Source organism: Haplochromis burtoni, unplaced genomic scaffold (genome assembly GCF_018398535.1).
Source record: "Haplochromis burtoni strain Fernald_Lab_line unplaced genomic scaffold, NCSU_Asbu1 Contig_50, whole genome shotgun sequence".
NCBI lineage: Eukaryota > Metazoa > Chordata > Actinopteri > Cichliformes > Cichlidae > Haplochromis > Haplochromis burtoni.
The window spans coordinates 2,740,936-2,759,107 of NW_024582411.1; the positions used below are offsets into that span (position 1 = coordinate 2,740,936).

General features: G+C 41.3%; 2 protein-coding genes across 3 annotated transcripts in view; one reads left to right on the top strand and one right to left on the bottom strand.

The window, feature by feature from the left end:
- The window catches only part of pde3b (phosphodiesterase 3B), a 47,276-nt gene extending 38,743 nt beyond the window's left edge, over positions 1-8,533 (top strand). For both annotated transcript variants that reach the window (XM_005936520.3, XM_005936519.3), the window contains exons 12-16: positions 674-873; positions 2,991-3,194; positions 3,364-3,525; positions 3,880-4,138; positions 5,631-8,533. In XM_005936520.3, the coding sequence (XP_005936582.1) occupies positions 674-873; positions 2,991-3,194; positions 3,364-3,525; positions 3,880-4,138; positions 5,631-5,833 (1,028 nt within the window). In that variant the 3' untranslated portion in view covers positions 5,834-8,533. The remainder of the gene's footprint in view (positions 1-673; positions 874-2,990; positions 3,195-3,363; positions 3,526-3,879; positions 4,139-5,630) is intronic.
- Positions 8,534-9,334: 801 nt separating this feature from the next.
- Positions 9,335-14,338, bottom strand: LOC102308327 (vitamin D 25-hydroxylase). The gene is made up of 5 exons (XM_005936521.3): positions 13,985-14,338; positions 11,685-11,826; positions 10,947-11,579; positions 10,500-10,829; positions 9,335-10,335 (listed from the first exon to the last, which is right to left on the bottom strand). The coding sequence occupies exons 1-5, from the start codon at positions 14,219-14,221 to the stop codon at positions 10,118-10,120; spliced, it is 1,560 nt and encodes a 519-aa protein (XP_005936583.1). The 5' UTR covers positions 14,222-14,338; the 3' UTR covers positions 9,335-10,117.
- Between the last annotated feature and the right edge of the window lie 3,834 nt (positions 14,339-18,172).

Consider the following 18,172-nt stretch of genomic DNA (forward strand, 5'->3'; position numbering starts at 1 on the left):
AGGGCCGTAGTGCATGTGCGAAAGCTGCTCTAGACAATGCTGTTTGCAGTCCAAACACATGGTCGCACAACATTGACTCCCAGTGATTCCCTCACACTGTAAAAAAATTTAAAATGTCATTAACATGCAGAAACACTTTGGTCTTCTAAGTAATTTTTTTCTGTTCTGGTAAAAAAAAAATACAGCCAACTAAACATAATTAGCCTTGTTGTGTTAACTTAGCTAAAGTGTGCATGCTTTGGAAGTGCCCGCACTGTTACTGCTGCTTGATGCTTTTAAGAGTTTCTTCCTCACGGGTTGGTTTAAAGAAAGCAGATGGTTTGGCTCAAATGGCAGAGATTCCCAGGCTCGTTTCTGCAGATGATATTTAAGCTCTATTAGAAATTATCTGAGGCTTATCCACTGACGTGCACCCACTGCTGCCAGAGCAGCTGTCATTTGATAAGGAGAGGGGGAGTGAGAAAATGGAAGTGATCTGGGAAATGAAATCTAAAACAGCGAATACGCTGGCATAGAACGCTGTGTGTGTGTGTGTGTGCATGTGCATGTAGGTGTATGGAGACCTTTACATTAGCTCCAGTTTAGTTTTGCTTAATTACAAAAGAGCTAAAAGTGTAATCTGTCTGATTTTTTTTATTGCTGAGACTCATCAGTCTTGTTTGTTATGTTCCAGATTCAGACAGTGGAATCTCTCCAGGCAGGATATCCTACGCCTCGTCCAAGAGCTCCTCAATTTCAGATGACAGCTATGGCTGCCTGTCCTGGAACATCCCTGCCCTGGAGCTCATGGCCCTTTATGTAGCAGCTGCAATGCACGACTATGACCACCCTGGTCGCACAAATGCCTTTCTAGTAGCCACTAATGCACCTCAGGTAGCGTACAGTTTCTGCTTGTACTTCAGAGGGTTGCAGACATAACAGAAACAGAGGATAACAATATGAATTCAAAATATGGGTTAAGGCAAAGTGCCATTTTCATGGATTGCTGAAAATGGAGTGGTGAAGACAGAGTATACAAAATGTTGTTATTAGTTATACTTACTCAGCTTACACCCCTATTTAGGCGGATAAATCACTTAGTATTTGTCCTGCGCTTTGTTTGCTAGTACAGCAGTGTTAGATATGGTGTCTCACACTCAGACTTGGTGGCCAGTCTATATAGTCCTCTAGGCTTCCTGTGGAAATTAACAGTATCTTCCATAAAACAAAGTACAAAATACATTTATGTCAAAGTCTGCAGGGTGAATTACTCACTGGCTGTTGATGGTCATTGCCTGAAAGGCGCTGGAACCTGTTTTCCCTGAAGACCAACAGCCCAAGAGCAAATATCAACACTTGGCCTGAGACAAGCCTCGTGTACATACAGAAACTCACATGGCTGTCTGTGCAGCATTGATTGGGCTTCCCTGAAGTGTCACCCGACGGATATTGTGTGGCTTTATTTTTACATTCCTCCGATTCCACCCCAAGGAATGCTTACTGCCACTGGACATAAGATGTATGATTTATTATATTAACATTACTAGCAATATAGTAACATCAGATACATTAGGTTCCTACACTAGAGATAGCATTACAGCTAATGCAGCAATGTAAGCATAATGTTAAATTTTAACTTGCATGCACCTCGGTATCAGATTGCCTCACGTGGTATTTTTTGTGGTTTGTCTTTATGTAGTTAGTGTCCGGTTTTTCAGTTAATCTTTAACTTTTCTTTACATCACCGCTGCGTGACACACGAGCCACACTTGTGCTTGTCTGACAGGCTATTTTACGCTGAGGTGTTATTTGATTTCCTGAGACTTCCTTAGTTATCTCTACAAATGAAGATCATGTGCAAGATTAGCTTGTCACCACATGGCCAGTTAATGCTCCCTCATTGGTGGTGAGTTATGTAAATGAGCGATGAAACAGTTAACCACTTGCCCCAGTTTAAATATTGTATTTTGACGACATGTCCAGCGATAGCGCTCACTCTGTCTGGGTTTCGTGCTAGGAAAGTGAGTTAAAAGAAAAGGAGAAAAGAACCTTGGACCTATTGATTGCTAACGATGTTGACGACCACTATGTCTGTTGAAAGGATCTTAAGTATTTTGTGGTATCAAATGTTTTAACATTTGTTATCATTTGATACCTTTCAACCAGTAGATGTTTTCAGCTGTGTCTGCGCCTTTGCTTGTCACAGTAAAAGTTTTACATACTAAGATTGATCTAAGATGAAAATGACATATTACACTGTCTCATTATTTACTTAACAGACACTAGGCTAAAATGCAGAACCAGAATGTGAAAACCTAAGGTGACCCCACGATTCAGTAGCTGATAGAACCACCTCTGAATCCTTGAATTTTGTCTCTTCTTTGCTGCATTGTGTCAGTTCATTGAGGTTTGCATTCATTTATGCACAGCTCTCTCAAAGGTCCTGCCACTGCATTTCAGTCAGGTTGATTCTAGACGTTGACTGCTCCATTAAACGCCTTGATTCTTTTCTTTTTCTTGCTCGTAACATTGTCCTGCTGCATGATCTGGTTTAGGCCAGGTTTTAGCTGCTTGAGAATGATGGCCTCACATTTGCCTCTACAATACTTTGCTATACGGACGACTTTATGGTCGATTCATTGACTGCCAAGTGCACAAGTACTGTGGCTGCAGAACAAGGCAAAATGATCACTTCTCCATCACCTGACTTGACAGTTTGTCGACAGTTTGATGCAATAGGTGAATCTACTAAGAGTCTGGATTAGTTTGAATAACAATGACCTTTGACCTTGAGATCTAAGGACTTTGTTATTAAACCGTGAACACGATAACTCAAGAACAATCACCCGGGATTTAAAAATCAATACCTTTGCGATTTTATACACAATACAAGTTATGCAGCTCATACGCACAACACGAGCAACCCTATTATTAACCTTTTAGAACTTTTTAGGAATCATTTTAGTGTGCCACTTTGACACCTTGTGCTTTTGTCCTCCTGGGCGCTGTAGGCTGTGCTGTACAATGACCGCTCAGTGCTGGAGAACCACCATGCAGCATCTGCCTGGAGCCTCTACCTTTCCCGACCTGAGTTCAACTTCCTCGTCAACCTGGATCACATGGAATTCAAGCGTTTTCGTTTCCTCGTCATCGAGGCTATACTGGCCACAGACCTCAAGAAGCACTTTGATTTCCTGGCTGAATTCAATTCCAAGGTCTGAGATGAATTATTTTGAACAGACAGCTTACAAAAAGTATAATTTTCTGCAAAACATTGATTTAAGCATTGAGAGGTTGTTAAGTTAAAAAAAAATCAGTTGAGCAATACATGGCATAATGAGTCTACGATACAAGTTGTACTAAGGCATCCATCTTTGTAAACAGGTGAACGATGTGAACAGTCCAGGAATTGATTGGACCAACGAGAACGATAGACTGCTGGTGTGCCAAGTGTGCATAAAGTTGGCAGATATCAATGGACCAGCCAAAGTCCGTGACTTGCACCTCAAATGGACAGAAGGAATCGTCAATGAGTTCTACGAACAGGTACAGACTGCGTGCTAATGCTGCAGAGAGTTTTTAGTTATCATAGATCATAGATTTTTATCTCTGTATTAAACGTTAAGCATTTCCTTCTAGAAGATTTGAACTTTTTTGTAAAATGAGAGTGCACCCTCTTGTAAAACTGATCCTGAAACCAGGAAAGAAGAAATATCAAGAAATATCAACACTCAAAAAACTTTTCAAATTTGTGTCAAATCTGCTTTTGTGTGCGCATGGTCATACGAGGAAAAAAGTCAGAGCTGCGCAACGCTTTCTGTTCCTCTGATTGTGATATAGTTTGTATCAAATATCAAATCTCATCTCTAAATGTCTGTAATCTGCGGTTTTAATCTGCAGGGAGATGAAGAATCCAGGTTGGGATTACCCATCAGCCCCTTCATGGACCGCTCCTCCCCTCAGTTGGCCAAGCTGCAGGAGTCCTTCATCACACACATTGTAGGACCGCTTTGTAACTCCTACGATGCTGCTGGCTTACTTCCTGGCCACTGGATCACTGAAGAGGGGTCGGATGATGATGACGAAGAGGGCCAGGTGGACATCGAAACAGACGAAGATGAAGATGAGGAAGATGAGCTAGAAGAAGAGCTGGCACCAAGTAAGATGTGGTACCCACAAATTTTAAATAAAGCCACTTCAGGTGTCGTTATGAGACAGGCATTCTTAGTATTTTGGGTTTTGTGGTCATGTGACTGTTAACGGCATGACATTGACTCGTCTGACATTTTGATATTTACCTCTCCCTGTTTTTAAGCTAATTGGTTAATTTAGTGTAACAGTCTAAAGTATTTAGCACTTTTGTACTATTTTGTACTCCTTGTGCAGCTTTGAGAAAACCCCAGTAAAAGTTATATCAAAGTGACTGTGTCGAGAATAGCACGCTATAACTCCTGGTACCGATTTGTTTGATAGTTTTCCTGAAATTCCCATAGAACTGTGTCCAAAAAAAAAACCCCTCCACATTGAAGAACAATCAACTCATTCAGTCTCCGTTGTCACTTTGTTATATATACAGACAGAAAATTACATGCTTCCATGATAGTTGTTACAGTTGAGAGCGATTTTGTTTGTTTTGGTCAAATTTAACTGCTTCCAACTTCCTCGGTCTGCTCAGTGTTTTGCACTAGAAGATTCCTCTTGCTGCCAACGCGTTTTGTCAGGCTGACAGTCCTTGTATGATAAGGCAATGATTTTTTTCTTTATTTTCAACGTCTTTACCAACCTAAACCGTCCCTTTACGCTAACCAGTGCTAAAACTTTTGCTGTACTTGGAGTTTATACCTACACCAAACTATACCAGCACTTCCACTTTGTCTGTCTTTCTGTTCTAAGCTGTTAAGCTGTTAACAGTATTGGCTGCTACTAACTCAAATCGTAATTATATAATTATTATATCAGTAATTATACAACTCTAATTGCACACTCAAAATTTGTTCAGAAATGTTCCTAGTTGACATTGATTGTTGCATTTATTTCTATTCCTGGTTGCACAGTCAGTTTCATACACTGTATATATATCAACAAAGCCTGCAGGTCTGAAAAGTTAAAGCAATGCAAAATATCTCATTCGTCCTGATAGCCAGCAGGGGGCGACTCTCTTAAAGACCATCTGTATGAAAGTAAAATGTCATTTATAGCACTTGTGAAACTTTTACAGTCTCAGTCCCAGGTTTCAAGTCATACGGCATGTTGATGTTTATTTAGTACATAATTTTAGAATTAGTTGATCAAACATTGTTTTTATTTATGTAATTTGTTTGTTGTGATTTTAAAAAATCATAAGAGTGGCCAGTGTTTCTTGTTTCTTAGTTGGATCCACCTCCACCTGTGATGTCTGGTGAAATTTTAAAAATAAATAATCAAGGCTTATAAATGGGACTTTACAAACTAATGAGTGATGTCACTGTGCGTCCATCCTTTAATTACAGTCTATGATCAGGGCACCAAACTCTGACTATTTCCCACCCTGGTCAGACGGGGAGTCGGTTGACGTGTTGAGAAAATAAAGAATAATTTATGTTTACGTTACAGTTACACCAGTGTGGAATTCCCTAAACACATTTATTTTTTTATTTTTGGTATTGTTGTAGGAAGGAGGAAAAAACGGCGCAGGTTGTTCTGCAGCATCATGCAGCACCTGACAGAGAACCACAAGGTGTGGAAGAAGGTCATCGATGAGGAGGATAAGAGCAAAGAGCTTGCCAAACAGCAGCAGCCAGACAGTTTGCCCACCTCTCCGTCAGATGACATCCAGGTCATCCAAGAGGAGGAAGAGGGGGAGGAGCGTCAGTAGCAGCAAGAGGAGCAGACGCGTGGACAAGAAAAGGAGAGGCAGTGCAAGGGCACGAGGCCCTCAACCACCTGCCTTTCACCGACTTTAACATTTGACAAATGCACATAAAACACACGTTCCCTCTCTCTTACACACGCCCACACAAACATATTGAAAGATTCACTGTGCTGACACTCAAATGCTTAAGCAGTCACGTGGTTTTTGGAGAAACAAAAAGGCCTTACTACTGTGAGCGGATCCTTACTGCAACGGTGGGGGCCCAACTCCTATGCACTTTCACCCCATGGAGAGTCAAGTGCACCCAGAGAAACGCACCAGGACTGAGGAGGCAGAAGGTGCAGAAAAAGAAGAGCGTGGACTGATGTCCAGGATGAACTTGTCCTCCATGGTAACTTGGCTGTGATGCTGCCTTGAATGCAAAGCGCTTAACACTTACCACCTCCCTTAGGTACAAAAACAGTTTCTGTGTATTTCAAAAGGAAAGGTAGAGGAAACATACTGAAGCAAATGACATCATGAAGTGGTAGATACCCTTTACCAAAGGAAAGACAAGAGACTGAAACTGTTTCAGCTTCAATGTCAGGTATATTTTTGAATTATATATATGTAAATATATATATATATATACATATATATAGCAAATGTGCCTGTCTGAACCTTTACTAAGTCCATATTGGCCCAGAGCCTAGGCTTGTGTAGTTCTCTCCTTGCTGGTGACACGAAACACTGTATCAGACTCAGTCACAGAGACAGTATTGAAATGTTGACTGATTAATAGCATTATATATGCATCATTTTTGATGCTTTTACTCATGCGTACCACCTGTCTTCTTGGATTTTGTTTTGTTTTTTTTCTCTCTCTCTGTCCTTTGTTTCGTTTGAATGTGTGAACATTGTTGTCCGGAATGTGACGGAGAGAATGAGCAGGGAGAAAGAGATCGCATTTTTAATTATTTTATTATGTAATTTGTATGTATGTTTGTTTGTCCTGTTAGCAACAGTTGATTTCTAATCAGTGAAATGTCGTCTGGTTGGTGTTTAACATGTCGCATTCAGATCAGGAGTGCCGATTCAATGAATGGATTCTTCATTTTCCTTTTTTTTTGATTCTAAGTATTTTTTTAAAGGTTACTCAGGATTCACGCAAAGTTGAATAATTATTTTGCAAGAGTTTATGTCATTAATATGAAATACACTTTCAAACGTAAGAAGATTAAAAATCTGGGCGACTGAAGTAGTTTGTAATCTCTCAATGAACAACTCGACTACAAACAAATTCAAGCAATCCTCGAGAAATCCTCTGTGACAGAGGGACATGCGGTATGCGCCGTCTCTTGGCCATCCATACACTGTTTGCGTAACCTTTTTACAATCTCACTGGAGAAAGGCCTTTCTTGGTTGTCAGCAGACTGCAAATGTGTCTTCTGTAGCAGCAGCACATCATGCACACATGCTATAACAGTGTGTTTGGGTTTTTTTAGGGTTTTTTTAATTGAATTTTAAAATGATTTAAAATTCAAACTCTCATTTTAACAGTACAGTATCTAAATGCAGACGTTAGATAGACAAACTTTTCTCTTTTGTTCACACTTATGACTTGGCCAGTTTGCAAAGAAGGGATCCAAAGTTTCATGTCACTTTGGTTTTGTTTCTATATATATACATATAAATATATATTCTAACCTACCATGAGGAAGGTTAAAGAACTCTTGGCATTCCACTAGAATAAGACATTATATCAAAGGGAAGTTAGAACTGTCACCTAGCTCCTTTCTCACCTTATTGAATCATATTGTTTGGAGAAAATGTTAAGTAAGCAGTGCAAACTGAGATAGTAATATTTAAAGACACAAAATAGATACAGATGTGCACATTTTAATACCAAACAAGTGTTTAGCCGCTGTACAAAAGAGTATGTGCATATAAAGATATATTTTTAAAATAATCAAATGAATGCATCTGTTTTCTACACACAGCTGACATATTGTACATTGCGATCCTGTAATTACCTTTGTGTTTCCAAAGTTTTTATCTACTTCTATTTCCAGGTGTGGAACTGTGGGGCTTGGTGTTTTGATTTAGATTTTTTTCATTTTTCCAACTTCAGCGTCTGTCTGTTCTGTATCATAACCACTCTTATATTCTTCATCGTCTCTCTCTGTCCCTGTCTTTATCACCTGACCCAGCTAGTGCCAAACGTTACCTACATGGATTCATTTGTGTGCCGTGATGAGCTGATTGGCAAAACGCACACACACACAAAAAAATTGCTCCGGTACCGTTTGTGAAAAGAGAAGCAGCTCGTGTCAAATACTCCACTGGGATCAAAGTGGCAGTGACAGTGTTAAGAATAGCGGGTGGACTCAGAGCCATAAACAATATGACAAACGTGTCATAATTTTATTTTCTTCTTTTTTTCACATGGACCCGTGCTGGACTATAAAGCATCGGTAGCCCCTGATCTGACGTATTCCAGCTCATTAAGTTGTAAAAGTTTGTTGGCTTCTCGCTGTGCAGTCCTTCAAACCACAGTGTCCTCTGATTGTGCCATAAATACATCAATGAATGGTTGTTACCCTTATGTAGCATCAATATACGTACGTTTGTCTAATGTAACCATTCACCCTTATCTACACTGTGGAGGCAACAGATTTTTGTTGTTATTTATAGCTGTCATAAAACACCATCCCTCAAGTATCAGCAGTTCTCATTGATTTTTATTGGTGTCTGTGTTTGTCTGTGTGAGCCCAAAATATATACGCCTTTCTTTTCTTTTTTTTTATTTTATTTTCTTTTTTTTTTGTCCATGCCACCCCATAAAAACAGGAGAATAACCTTAAAGACATTAGATATACCAACTGTGTATTCACTTCCTCTTATGGAACAGTACATGTACAAACTATGCTTGATTTATGAAGGATCAGGTCACTTCAATTCCACACAAGATCAGTACACAAAATGTGAGCGTCTCTCAATGTATTGGTTTGATCTTAGTAGTTTGATTTATAATCATTTGACTCATGAGTGGATTGTCTCCATGGTTTCAATGTCTACACCTTTAACAAAGGGGGCATACTGTGCCTGTTTAGTTTTTCTACCTGTGAGTAGAATTATAGGTAGAAAAACATTTTTAAAGGAGCTGGTTTCAGCTCTTGGAGGTTTATTCCTGTTAAAAGGGCGTTTTTCCTTCCCACTGTCACCAAGTGCTTGCTTATATATTCATGGTGGGGGTCGTCTGATTTTGCAGGTTTTCTCTCTATTTTTTTAGGGTCTTTTCCTACAATTTAGAGTGACTCGAGGGGACTGTTGTGATTTTTTGCTACATAAATAAAATTGAACTGAATTTAACTGCTCCCTTGTCACAAGGGGTAGTTGCAGCAAGTAGCTGTGCGTGTGTGATTAGGCAGATTTTTTACACTTAGCACCATGTTTATGTTCAGGTTACTTTTTCACTCTCATGAACATGATTTATAGATTTGAAATGAATAATGTTGGGTCTTTTAATTTTTTAGAAAATACTTTATTAATGTGCATAAAGCTCCTTCAAAAACACCAGCATTACAAAACAAATAAAGTACAAACAAATGTTAACATTCCACTTAAATTCAGTACATACTGAGAAGCACCATTTAACAGAAACCAGCGTTGCAACGTCAGTTTCTAGAAAAAAACAGGGTTGCATTTGCTTTCTAAGAGAAAGATTTTCCACAGACCGTTATGCCTGGAGAAGGGGTCAGTGTCAGTCCACATGATGTGAATCTTGGCCCACGTCTATCTTCAGCACACAGTGTTACGAACGTTCTTGGAAAGTCTGTTCATCCCATTTTGTGTGACCCACATAAATTGCTGGTGTCTTCTGTCTGACCCAGTGCTATCCTGAACCGCCACAGGTGCACATACTGTAAGTCATTGACTGGCATATAAGCTACTCATTGCTACTGTCCCAGGGTTCACAGATATTTCAGTCTCTGAGCTCAGAGAACTGAATCAATATGACACTCATGTTCCCAGGATGTTCTTTCATCACTTGCTGCCTCACCAGTTGTTTCCAAAAAGAGCATTGTGCAAACATGCATATTGCTCATTTTAAAAAAAGAGAAGCAATAGTAATTAGATAAAGTGGATTAAATAATCAGATGTACAGCCGTATTTGCCATAAATGATGCTTTGGAAAAATGCAATGCATTGAAACTTCAGAGTGATTAAGTTATCATGCAATTGCATTGTTGTGCAAAGTAGTGTAACACATAATGGCTAAACAAGCCATTGAAAATGTTCACCTGACTACTTGTAAAAAGGAGTGTATCCAGAGCAGGGAACTTTCTGCTGCCTGCGGATCGCACAGATGTAGTAAGTTTTGGGCTGTAAGGTCATGCCCAGCTTGGGAGTGACAGTTGGGACAGTTCCTGGAGGGAACTGAAGATGAAACCTCTGCAACAAAGTTGTGAAAAAGAGGAACATCTCCATTCTAGCCAGCTGTTCACCCAGGCACCCACGCCTCCCTGAAAAAAAACAAACTGTTAGTTTTTCACACACACACACACACACACACACACACTGCATCTGGCTAATTATCTCAAGTCTGCAAATAAACAGGAAAGTCTTTGAGGAATAACTTGGTTTAACCAATCATAGCTAATGCTGGTTTTGAGAAACGAAGCCTTACCCAAGGAGAATGGAAGGAAAGCCTCGCGCCTCACAAAATTGCCGCTGCTGTCCAGAAACCTCTCCGGTGAGAAAACACCAGGATCGTTCCAGTACTTCTCATCGAAGTGCACCGAGTAGAGGTTTGTGATCACCATGGTCCCTTTGGGGATTGTGTACCCATTGACTTTTGCATCTTGGGACGTGGCACGGAAAATCCCAAGTGGTACAATATTGCAGAAGCGTAGAATCTCATGCAGCACAGCCTCTATGTATGGCATCCTCTGTTTGTCCTCCAAAGTGGGCGCCCTCCCATTGGACAGCACGCTGTCGATCTCCTTGTGCACCCTCTCTTTGTAGGTAAAAACACAGATTATTAGGTGAGATTATGTAACCATTAAATTTAGAGCAAACTCAGACTAAATAATTAGAAGTAAAAACATTTTTGGGGGTTTCTACTACTACTGACCTTGTATGTTGGGATACAGAGCCATGTAGAGCATGGCCCAGCGCAGAGTGTTAGTTGTAGTCTCTGTACCAGCAATAATGAGCTCACCCACTGAATAGATGAGATTCTCATAAGAAAAGGAAGACCCCTGAACGCCTGCATTCTGCTCCAACTCATCCAAGTAGGCATCAACATAATGGCGTGGTGCATGGGGCACTCTGCCCTGTGAGAAACCGTTTATAACCTCCTGTAGAAAGTTGTAAACCTCAGCAGCATTGCGGAAGAGCTTCTGGTGTTTCCCAAAGGGCACGTACTCAATGTAAGGGAAGGCATTATAGAGGAGGGCCCAGCCACTCACTGCTAGTTCCACATTCTCACTGAATATCTCAATCATGTGCTGGAAGTTGCGATCATCGTAGGTAAAACGCTGGCCAAAAATGATCAGATTGGTGATGTTGGACACTGCGTTGGTCACAAGATGTTTGGGGTTGAAGGGCTTTCCCTTGTGTTCATCGATGGCATCGACAAAAAACATGCACTCCTCCGAGATCTTCTTCTCAAAGAGTTTCTGGCCGCTGCCGAAGTAACGAAAAGAGCTGCATGCCAGTTTGCGGTGTTCGTTCCAGCCTTTGCCATATTTGCAATTAAGAAGCCCTTTGGACATTGGAAGAGAAAAACAGAATTTAATCATTTTGAATCAAAATAAAAAATTTTTAGATTGCAAAAAACGGCATTCACTGTTATATCAAAGCATCTTACCGCCCATTTTGGTCATTTTCTTGAACAAAGGTAGTGATGGCCGATCAGCAAACACCTCACCCTGATGGTAAAGGCACTCTCTGACACAGTCGTATCCATTTAACACCACAGTCAAGATGCCTCCCAGGTCAAGGCTGAAAATCTGAAAGGTGTGAATTCCATTATTAGCAGTCACTGCAGTCATTTAGATCTTCACACACATTTCTATCCACATTAAAGCCTCTGTTAGAGGAATGTACTATTTTTTAGACAAATGTATTTGCATTTGCAAGTCTTTGCTGGTCTGTTCTTTCCAAAGTGGCTGTCTGAACTAGAGAAGGAGTTCCCTGGTATTCAATAGAGAGACAAACGGTTTTATAATACACACACTCAGTGGGCACTTTTTTGGTAAACCTTGCCAATAACATGATAGCATCACACAGTTGCTTCTGATTTTTTGTTTGCACATTCCTAATGTGAATCTCTTGTTCCACCAAAGGAGCTCTATTGGATTGAGATCTGGTGGCTGTTAAGTATGGGGCGCCGTTTGTAAAGTGAAACATGCTGAAATTAACGGCAACATTTTTCCACATTTAGCTCAAAACAAGTCATTTTTTACAACATTTAGTAAAATATTTGTAACTTTTCATATTAAAACAGAATTTTAAATGTTAAATCTAAATGTTAAATATTCAATCTGAATGTTAAATGTTAAATCTAAATATTATATTTAAATCTAAATGTTAAATGTTAAATCTAAATATTATATTTAAATCTAAATGTTAAATGTTAAATCTAAATATTATATTTAAATCTAAATCTAAATGTTAAATCTAAATGTTAAATCTAAATGTTTATGCTAACATGCAAATTTATTGCACGGATCAGCGGAAATACCAAAATAAAAGCTTTCCTCCGGTGCAAAAGTGTGCCGGTAGTGGTCAGACACGTTCTCACTCCCAAAGCGTAATAATTTTCGCTAGGTGACAAATTGTCAACATTTTATGCTTTCGGGTACCCAACACGTTCCTAAATTACGGCATCGGAAAAAGGAGAGCACATGAGAACCGTTTGGACTCAATCTACACATGTTCGTTCATTTTCTAAAAATCGATTTGGAAAACACTATTTTACGTCATTTAACTGCTAGTAAAGGTTAGGAATAAGGTTAGGTTTAGGGCTGGAACACATGGCTGAAACGTCTATTATGGCGGGACCGTCATTCCACTGGAATTCAGCCATAACCCGACCATGAGAAAGCACGTCCGGCGATTTAGCTGAAAACATCGGAAGATCCGTTTTGTCGGCCATCCAAAGGTTCAGCAGTAGTGCACTCTTAGCAGCTGCAGTCTTCACTTCACAATGGCTGCAGCACATGTCCAGCAAAATCGCTGGACATGCTCGTAGGCAAGAAGTGAAGCAGCACATGGCAGGGAGAAGTGAGGAGGAGAACAGACACAATTTTGCACCGGAGGTTTTCGGGAAGCTTTTATTTTGGTATTTCCGTTGATCCGTACAATAAATTTGCATATTAGCCTAAATATTTAGGTTTAACATTTAACATTTAGATTTAACATTTAGATTTAGATTTAACATTTAACATTTAGATTTAACATTTAGATTTAGATTTAACATTTAGATTTAGATTTAGATTTAACATTTAACATTTAGATTTAACATTTAACATTTAGATTAAATATAATATTTAGATTTAACATTTAGATTTAACTTTTAACATTTAGATTTAACATTTAACATTTAGATTTAAATATAATATTTAGATTTAATATTTAACATTTAGATTTAATATTTAACATTTGATGAAAAGTTACAAATATTTTACTAAATGTTGTAAAAAATTACTCGAAAAAATATGTTTTTGTAAGGTTTTGAGCTAAATGTGGAAAAATGTTGCCGTTAATTTCAGCATGTTTCACTTTACAAACGGCGCCCCATAGTTAAGACAATCCGAGTACACTGAACGCACTGTCATGGCCAAGAAACCAGTTTGAGATGATCTGAGCTTTGTGACTTGGTTTGTGTTCTGAAATAAACTGACGTACAAACTACCAGGTTGCCATTATGAGTTTTATTCACCTTTGCAAGAGAGTCATATAAGGTCGGTAGAAATAGCGCTATATATATTTATATACATACATATGTGTGTGTGTGTTTTGGGGGAGGCCCTGACTTGTACGCTTTCCAGCTGTTCCCAGGCCATTAAGGCGAGTCTCTTTTGTTCTCTTGGTGTGTGGGTGTGGGTGTACACGCTGCAAACTAGTAAAAGCGTTAGATTCATAAAGTGCGCGTAAGGGCATTACCTGTCCATGAACTTCACTCTGCTTCTTGAGAAAGACGTGCGGCTCGGTGGCTAAAGAAAAAATGTTGCCTATCACAGGGATGGGAGATGGACCGGGAGGAAAACCAGGAGGTCTTCTCTGCTTGACGAGCTGGCGAACCAGCATGAACGCGAGGAGGGCGAAAGCCAAACAGCCCACACCGAGCAGAGCCTGCGGGCAGGACACCGGCGTCAGAGACGGCGATTTTATTGAAATCATCTTTTTTTAAACCAAACAAACTTTTTCCCCCTAACAGATCAACTCTGCTGACTTCGGCTTCGTCTCTGAGCAACCGAAGCGCACATGTATCTTCGTTCACGTTTCTATCCCCCGCCTCTAAGGCTAAGATTGGTCAGAAAATCAGTGTGACTTTGGCTGAACTTTGTTCAACTATCGATCAATGATCCGAAGAATTTCGGTGGCTATTACACGGAGTTTTGGCAACTATAGCCTACATTCACTTCCAGGGGAGGTAGCGCAACATACAACTGCAATTCATCCTCTCGTTACTGGTTGTGAACATGCTTTAGAGCTTATGGTTGTGAAATGCATTTGTAAATGTATTCGATTAGACGAAGATGTGAATAAAAGAGGATGTAAAACAGTCACACACTAATTTAATCTAAATTCATTTCATTACAGTAGAAGAGACTAGTGAATATATGGACACATGCAACTGAATAGCTTGAGATGTCTCTCAGTTATCGATATAGAATATGCTATAGAGCATGAGTATGATGTATCAAAATAAGACTTCTTGGTAATTTTCACCCAAATTACAATGAAGCAGATGTACGTGCTCTTTGTCAGCTTTTATTTGAAGTTCAGCATGTACTTTTTTGCGCCACGGACCGGTTTATGCCCGACAATATTTTCACGGACCGGCCTTTAAAGTGTGGCGGATAAATACAACAAAATAAAACTAGTACCGGTACCGAAAAAAAGAAGATTTATTCATAACACACGTGAAAAGACCCAGGAAAACCGAGTTAATGATATAAACGATAACAAAATAACGCTAAAAACCGATAAAAACCCTGAAAACCATACATTTCACACCCGAGCCTCAACTCTCGCGGCCCGGTACCAAACGACTCACTCACTGAACCGGTACCGGTCGACCGGTACCGGTTCAGGCTCTGTGCAAGTTTCTGGGTATTCATAGCTGGGGACTGTGGCTATGGCCGCTTCCTTTAAATGTTGGGAGTACTTTAAAACACAAGGTTTTGGTTAAAAAGGCATTTCTAGGTGTAGCGCTCTCGTGTGATGCACGAGCCAATAATCACTCTCGATGTTAGTCCGCTGTAAAACTTTAATGGTACTCCAGCACACGACAAAACACACAGACCGCACCGGAAGAACAAAACTCCCCCCACCATACTATTCCGGTTGGACTAGTCCCCCACAGTTATGGCAGGTCTGCACAAACAAATATTGCTTGGTGATCATTTAACCAATGATCTACATCCTCCCCATTTAGCTGGTAGCACCTAACAAAACTAATTCACTCACAAGTCTCTAAACAGTGCTTCTTAACACAACTTTAACTTAACAATGTTTTTTTGCTCGGAGTAACCCCACACCTTAACATAACAGCAATTATGAAAAATGCAAATAGCAAGCATCATATTTCAACATACTGACAACAAACTGATTACACCTAAGGCATCCTAGTGTTTTCCATTTACGTGTATCTTGGGTTGGGTCTGCAGATGCGACCTGCACGTGTAGTGTATGGTGTCTGGTTCACAATGTTCTGGCCGGGCACCTGCACAGCAGGTTGGGGCTGAGGAGAGGATGTGTTTTGTGAATCTTCGTTTGAGCGTGTGTGTGATTGCGGTGTGAGTGTGGAACTGTCCATTGTAGAATGGTTAGTGTCCTGGCACTCAGGGTCATAGTCATGGAGTGGTGGCGGAGGCGGTTCTGCCACTGGGAGGATGTGGCGGCGATTCCTCCTGTAGGTTTTCCATCGACCTGAATAATGTAGGATCGTGGCTCCGTGCTCTTCCTTTCCACAATTCCCAGCTTGTCGTAGCCTTTCTCTGTCTGCACGCGGACCACTTGTCCTTCTTTGCAACGCTGTAGCGTGCGACTGGACTTATCATAGTGACGCTTCAGTCTGAGTCTTTTGTCGCGAAGTCGGTCACGGATCTGTCCTGTGTCTTTTGCAATGGGTGCCAACAGCTTGCTGCACACAGGAATGCCCGCGCGTGTCTGACGAGACATGAGCGTTCAGCAGGGGAGCCTAGTTGTGTGTCATGGGGAATGTTTCTAAGGTTTAGGAGGTCAAGAAACACATCGGTTCCATCTCGGTGAGATTTTTCCATGAGCTGTTTTGCACTGCGCACCGCTCTCTCAGCAAGACCGTTTGACTGTGGAAACTCTGGGCTGCTGGTTGAATGGGTGAAGTCCCACTGTTTTGCAAAATCAACAAACTGTTGACTAGTGTATTGTCTGCCATTGTCAGTGAGGAGCGTGTGCGGTGTGCCATGAACTGAAAAGTCTCTCTCTAGCTTGGAAATAACCACTGCTGTGGTCAAGTCACGGAGAAGGTCAATCTCAATCCATCCTGAATAGGAATCTACAAGGACCTGGTATTGTTTTCCATGCCAGGTAAAAATGTCAGCAGCCACCGTTGACCATGGGAGGTCTGGAACAGGGTGCAATTGTAGCCGTTCTCTCTGCTGATGTGTCTTAGTGCTGTTAGAGAGCAGCTCTTCTGCGATGTCTTTTGACATTGCTGGCCAAAAAATGACACTCCTAGCTCTGCGCTTGGTTGCTTCGGTACCTGGATGGCCTTTGTGTACGATGTTGATGTACTCTTTGTGCAGGGACTGGGGAATGACAGTTTTGTGGCTTTTCATGATGATCCCATCCTCCATGCTGAGCTCATCTCTATATGGAAAAAACGGAGCCAGAGCGGGCTGTACTTGGCTCTCTCTGCTGGGCCACCCTCGCTGAATGACTGTGCTGAGCGCTTGTAGCACATCATCTTGTGCTGTGTGCTGTCTTAGCTCCTCCAGGCAAGCAGTGGAGATGTAGCTCACTGTCATCACTTCATAATCAGTGTGTTCAACCGGGCAGCGTGACAGCGGGGCGAGCGGGGCTCTTGAAAGGGTGTCGGCTAGATACATGTATTTCCCCTTTTTGTAGACCAGACTGATGTCGTAACTCTGTAGTCGCAGTAACATCCTCTGGAGCCGGGCAGGGGCGGCATGGATTGGCTTTTTCATTATGGTCACCAGGGGCTGGTGGTCGGTTTCAATGATTGTTGCTTTGCCATAGACATAATCTTTGAACTTCGTGCAGGCAAACACCACAGTGAGGAGCTCCTTCTCTATTTGAGCATATTGCGTCTCTGTGTCAGTGAGAGCACGTGAGGTGAAGGCCACCGGTCTGCCATTTTGCAAACACGCGGCACTCAGCCCATAGCATGATGCATCATATGTCAGTGTGACTGGCTCCTTGACGTTGTAATACGCCAATACTGGCGGGCTGGAGAGGCATGATTTGAGGTGGTCGAAAGCCTCTTGGTGCTGTGGGAACCAGCACCACGCAGTCTCCTTGTGGGTTAGTTTCCTTAGGGGTGCGGCAATCTCACTAAGGTTCAGTATGTATTTCCAAAGGTAATTAACCATACCGAGGAAGCGCTGTAGCGACGTGACATCCGTGGGCATTGCTCCTATTGCTGTGGTTTTGGAGGGGTCTGCTTTTAGACCGTCCCTTGTGAAGATGTGGCCCACATATGACACTTGATCTAGGGGAAATTTGCACTTGTCAGGGTTTAGCCTGAGTTTGATCTCTCGAGCACGTGTCAGCACTTTTTTCAGGTTGGCATCATGTTCGGCCACTCCGTGTCCTCCGATGATGATGTCATCCACGATGACAGAGCACGGGTAACCGGCAAACAGCTGTCCCATGGAGCGCTGGAACACCTCACTGGCTGAGTTGATACCAAAGGGCATCCGCAGAAACCTGTATCGCCCAAATGGGGTGCTGAATGTGGTCAGCATTGAGGATTTCTCGTCAAGCCGTATTTGCCAGAAGGAGTTTTTTGCATCTAGCACTGAGAACACTGTCGCTCCTGACATCTGTACTGCCACTTCCTCAACGCTGCGCATTGGGTGATGGGGTCTTTTCAGTGGTGTGTTGAGGTCTTTTGGATTTATG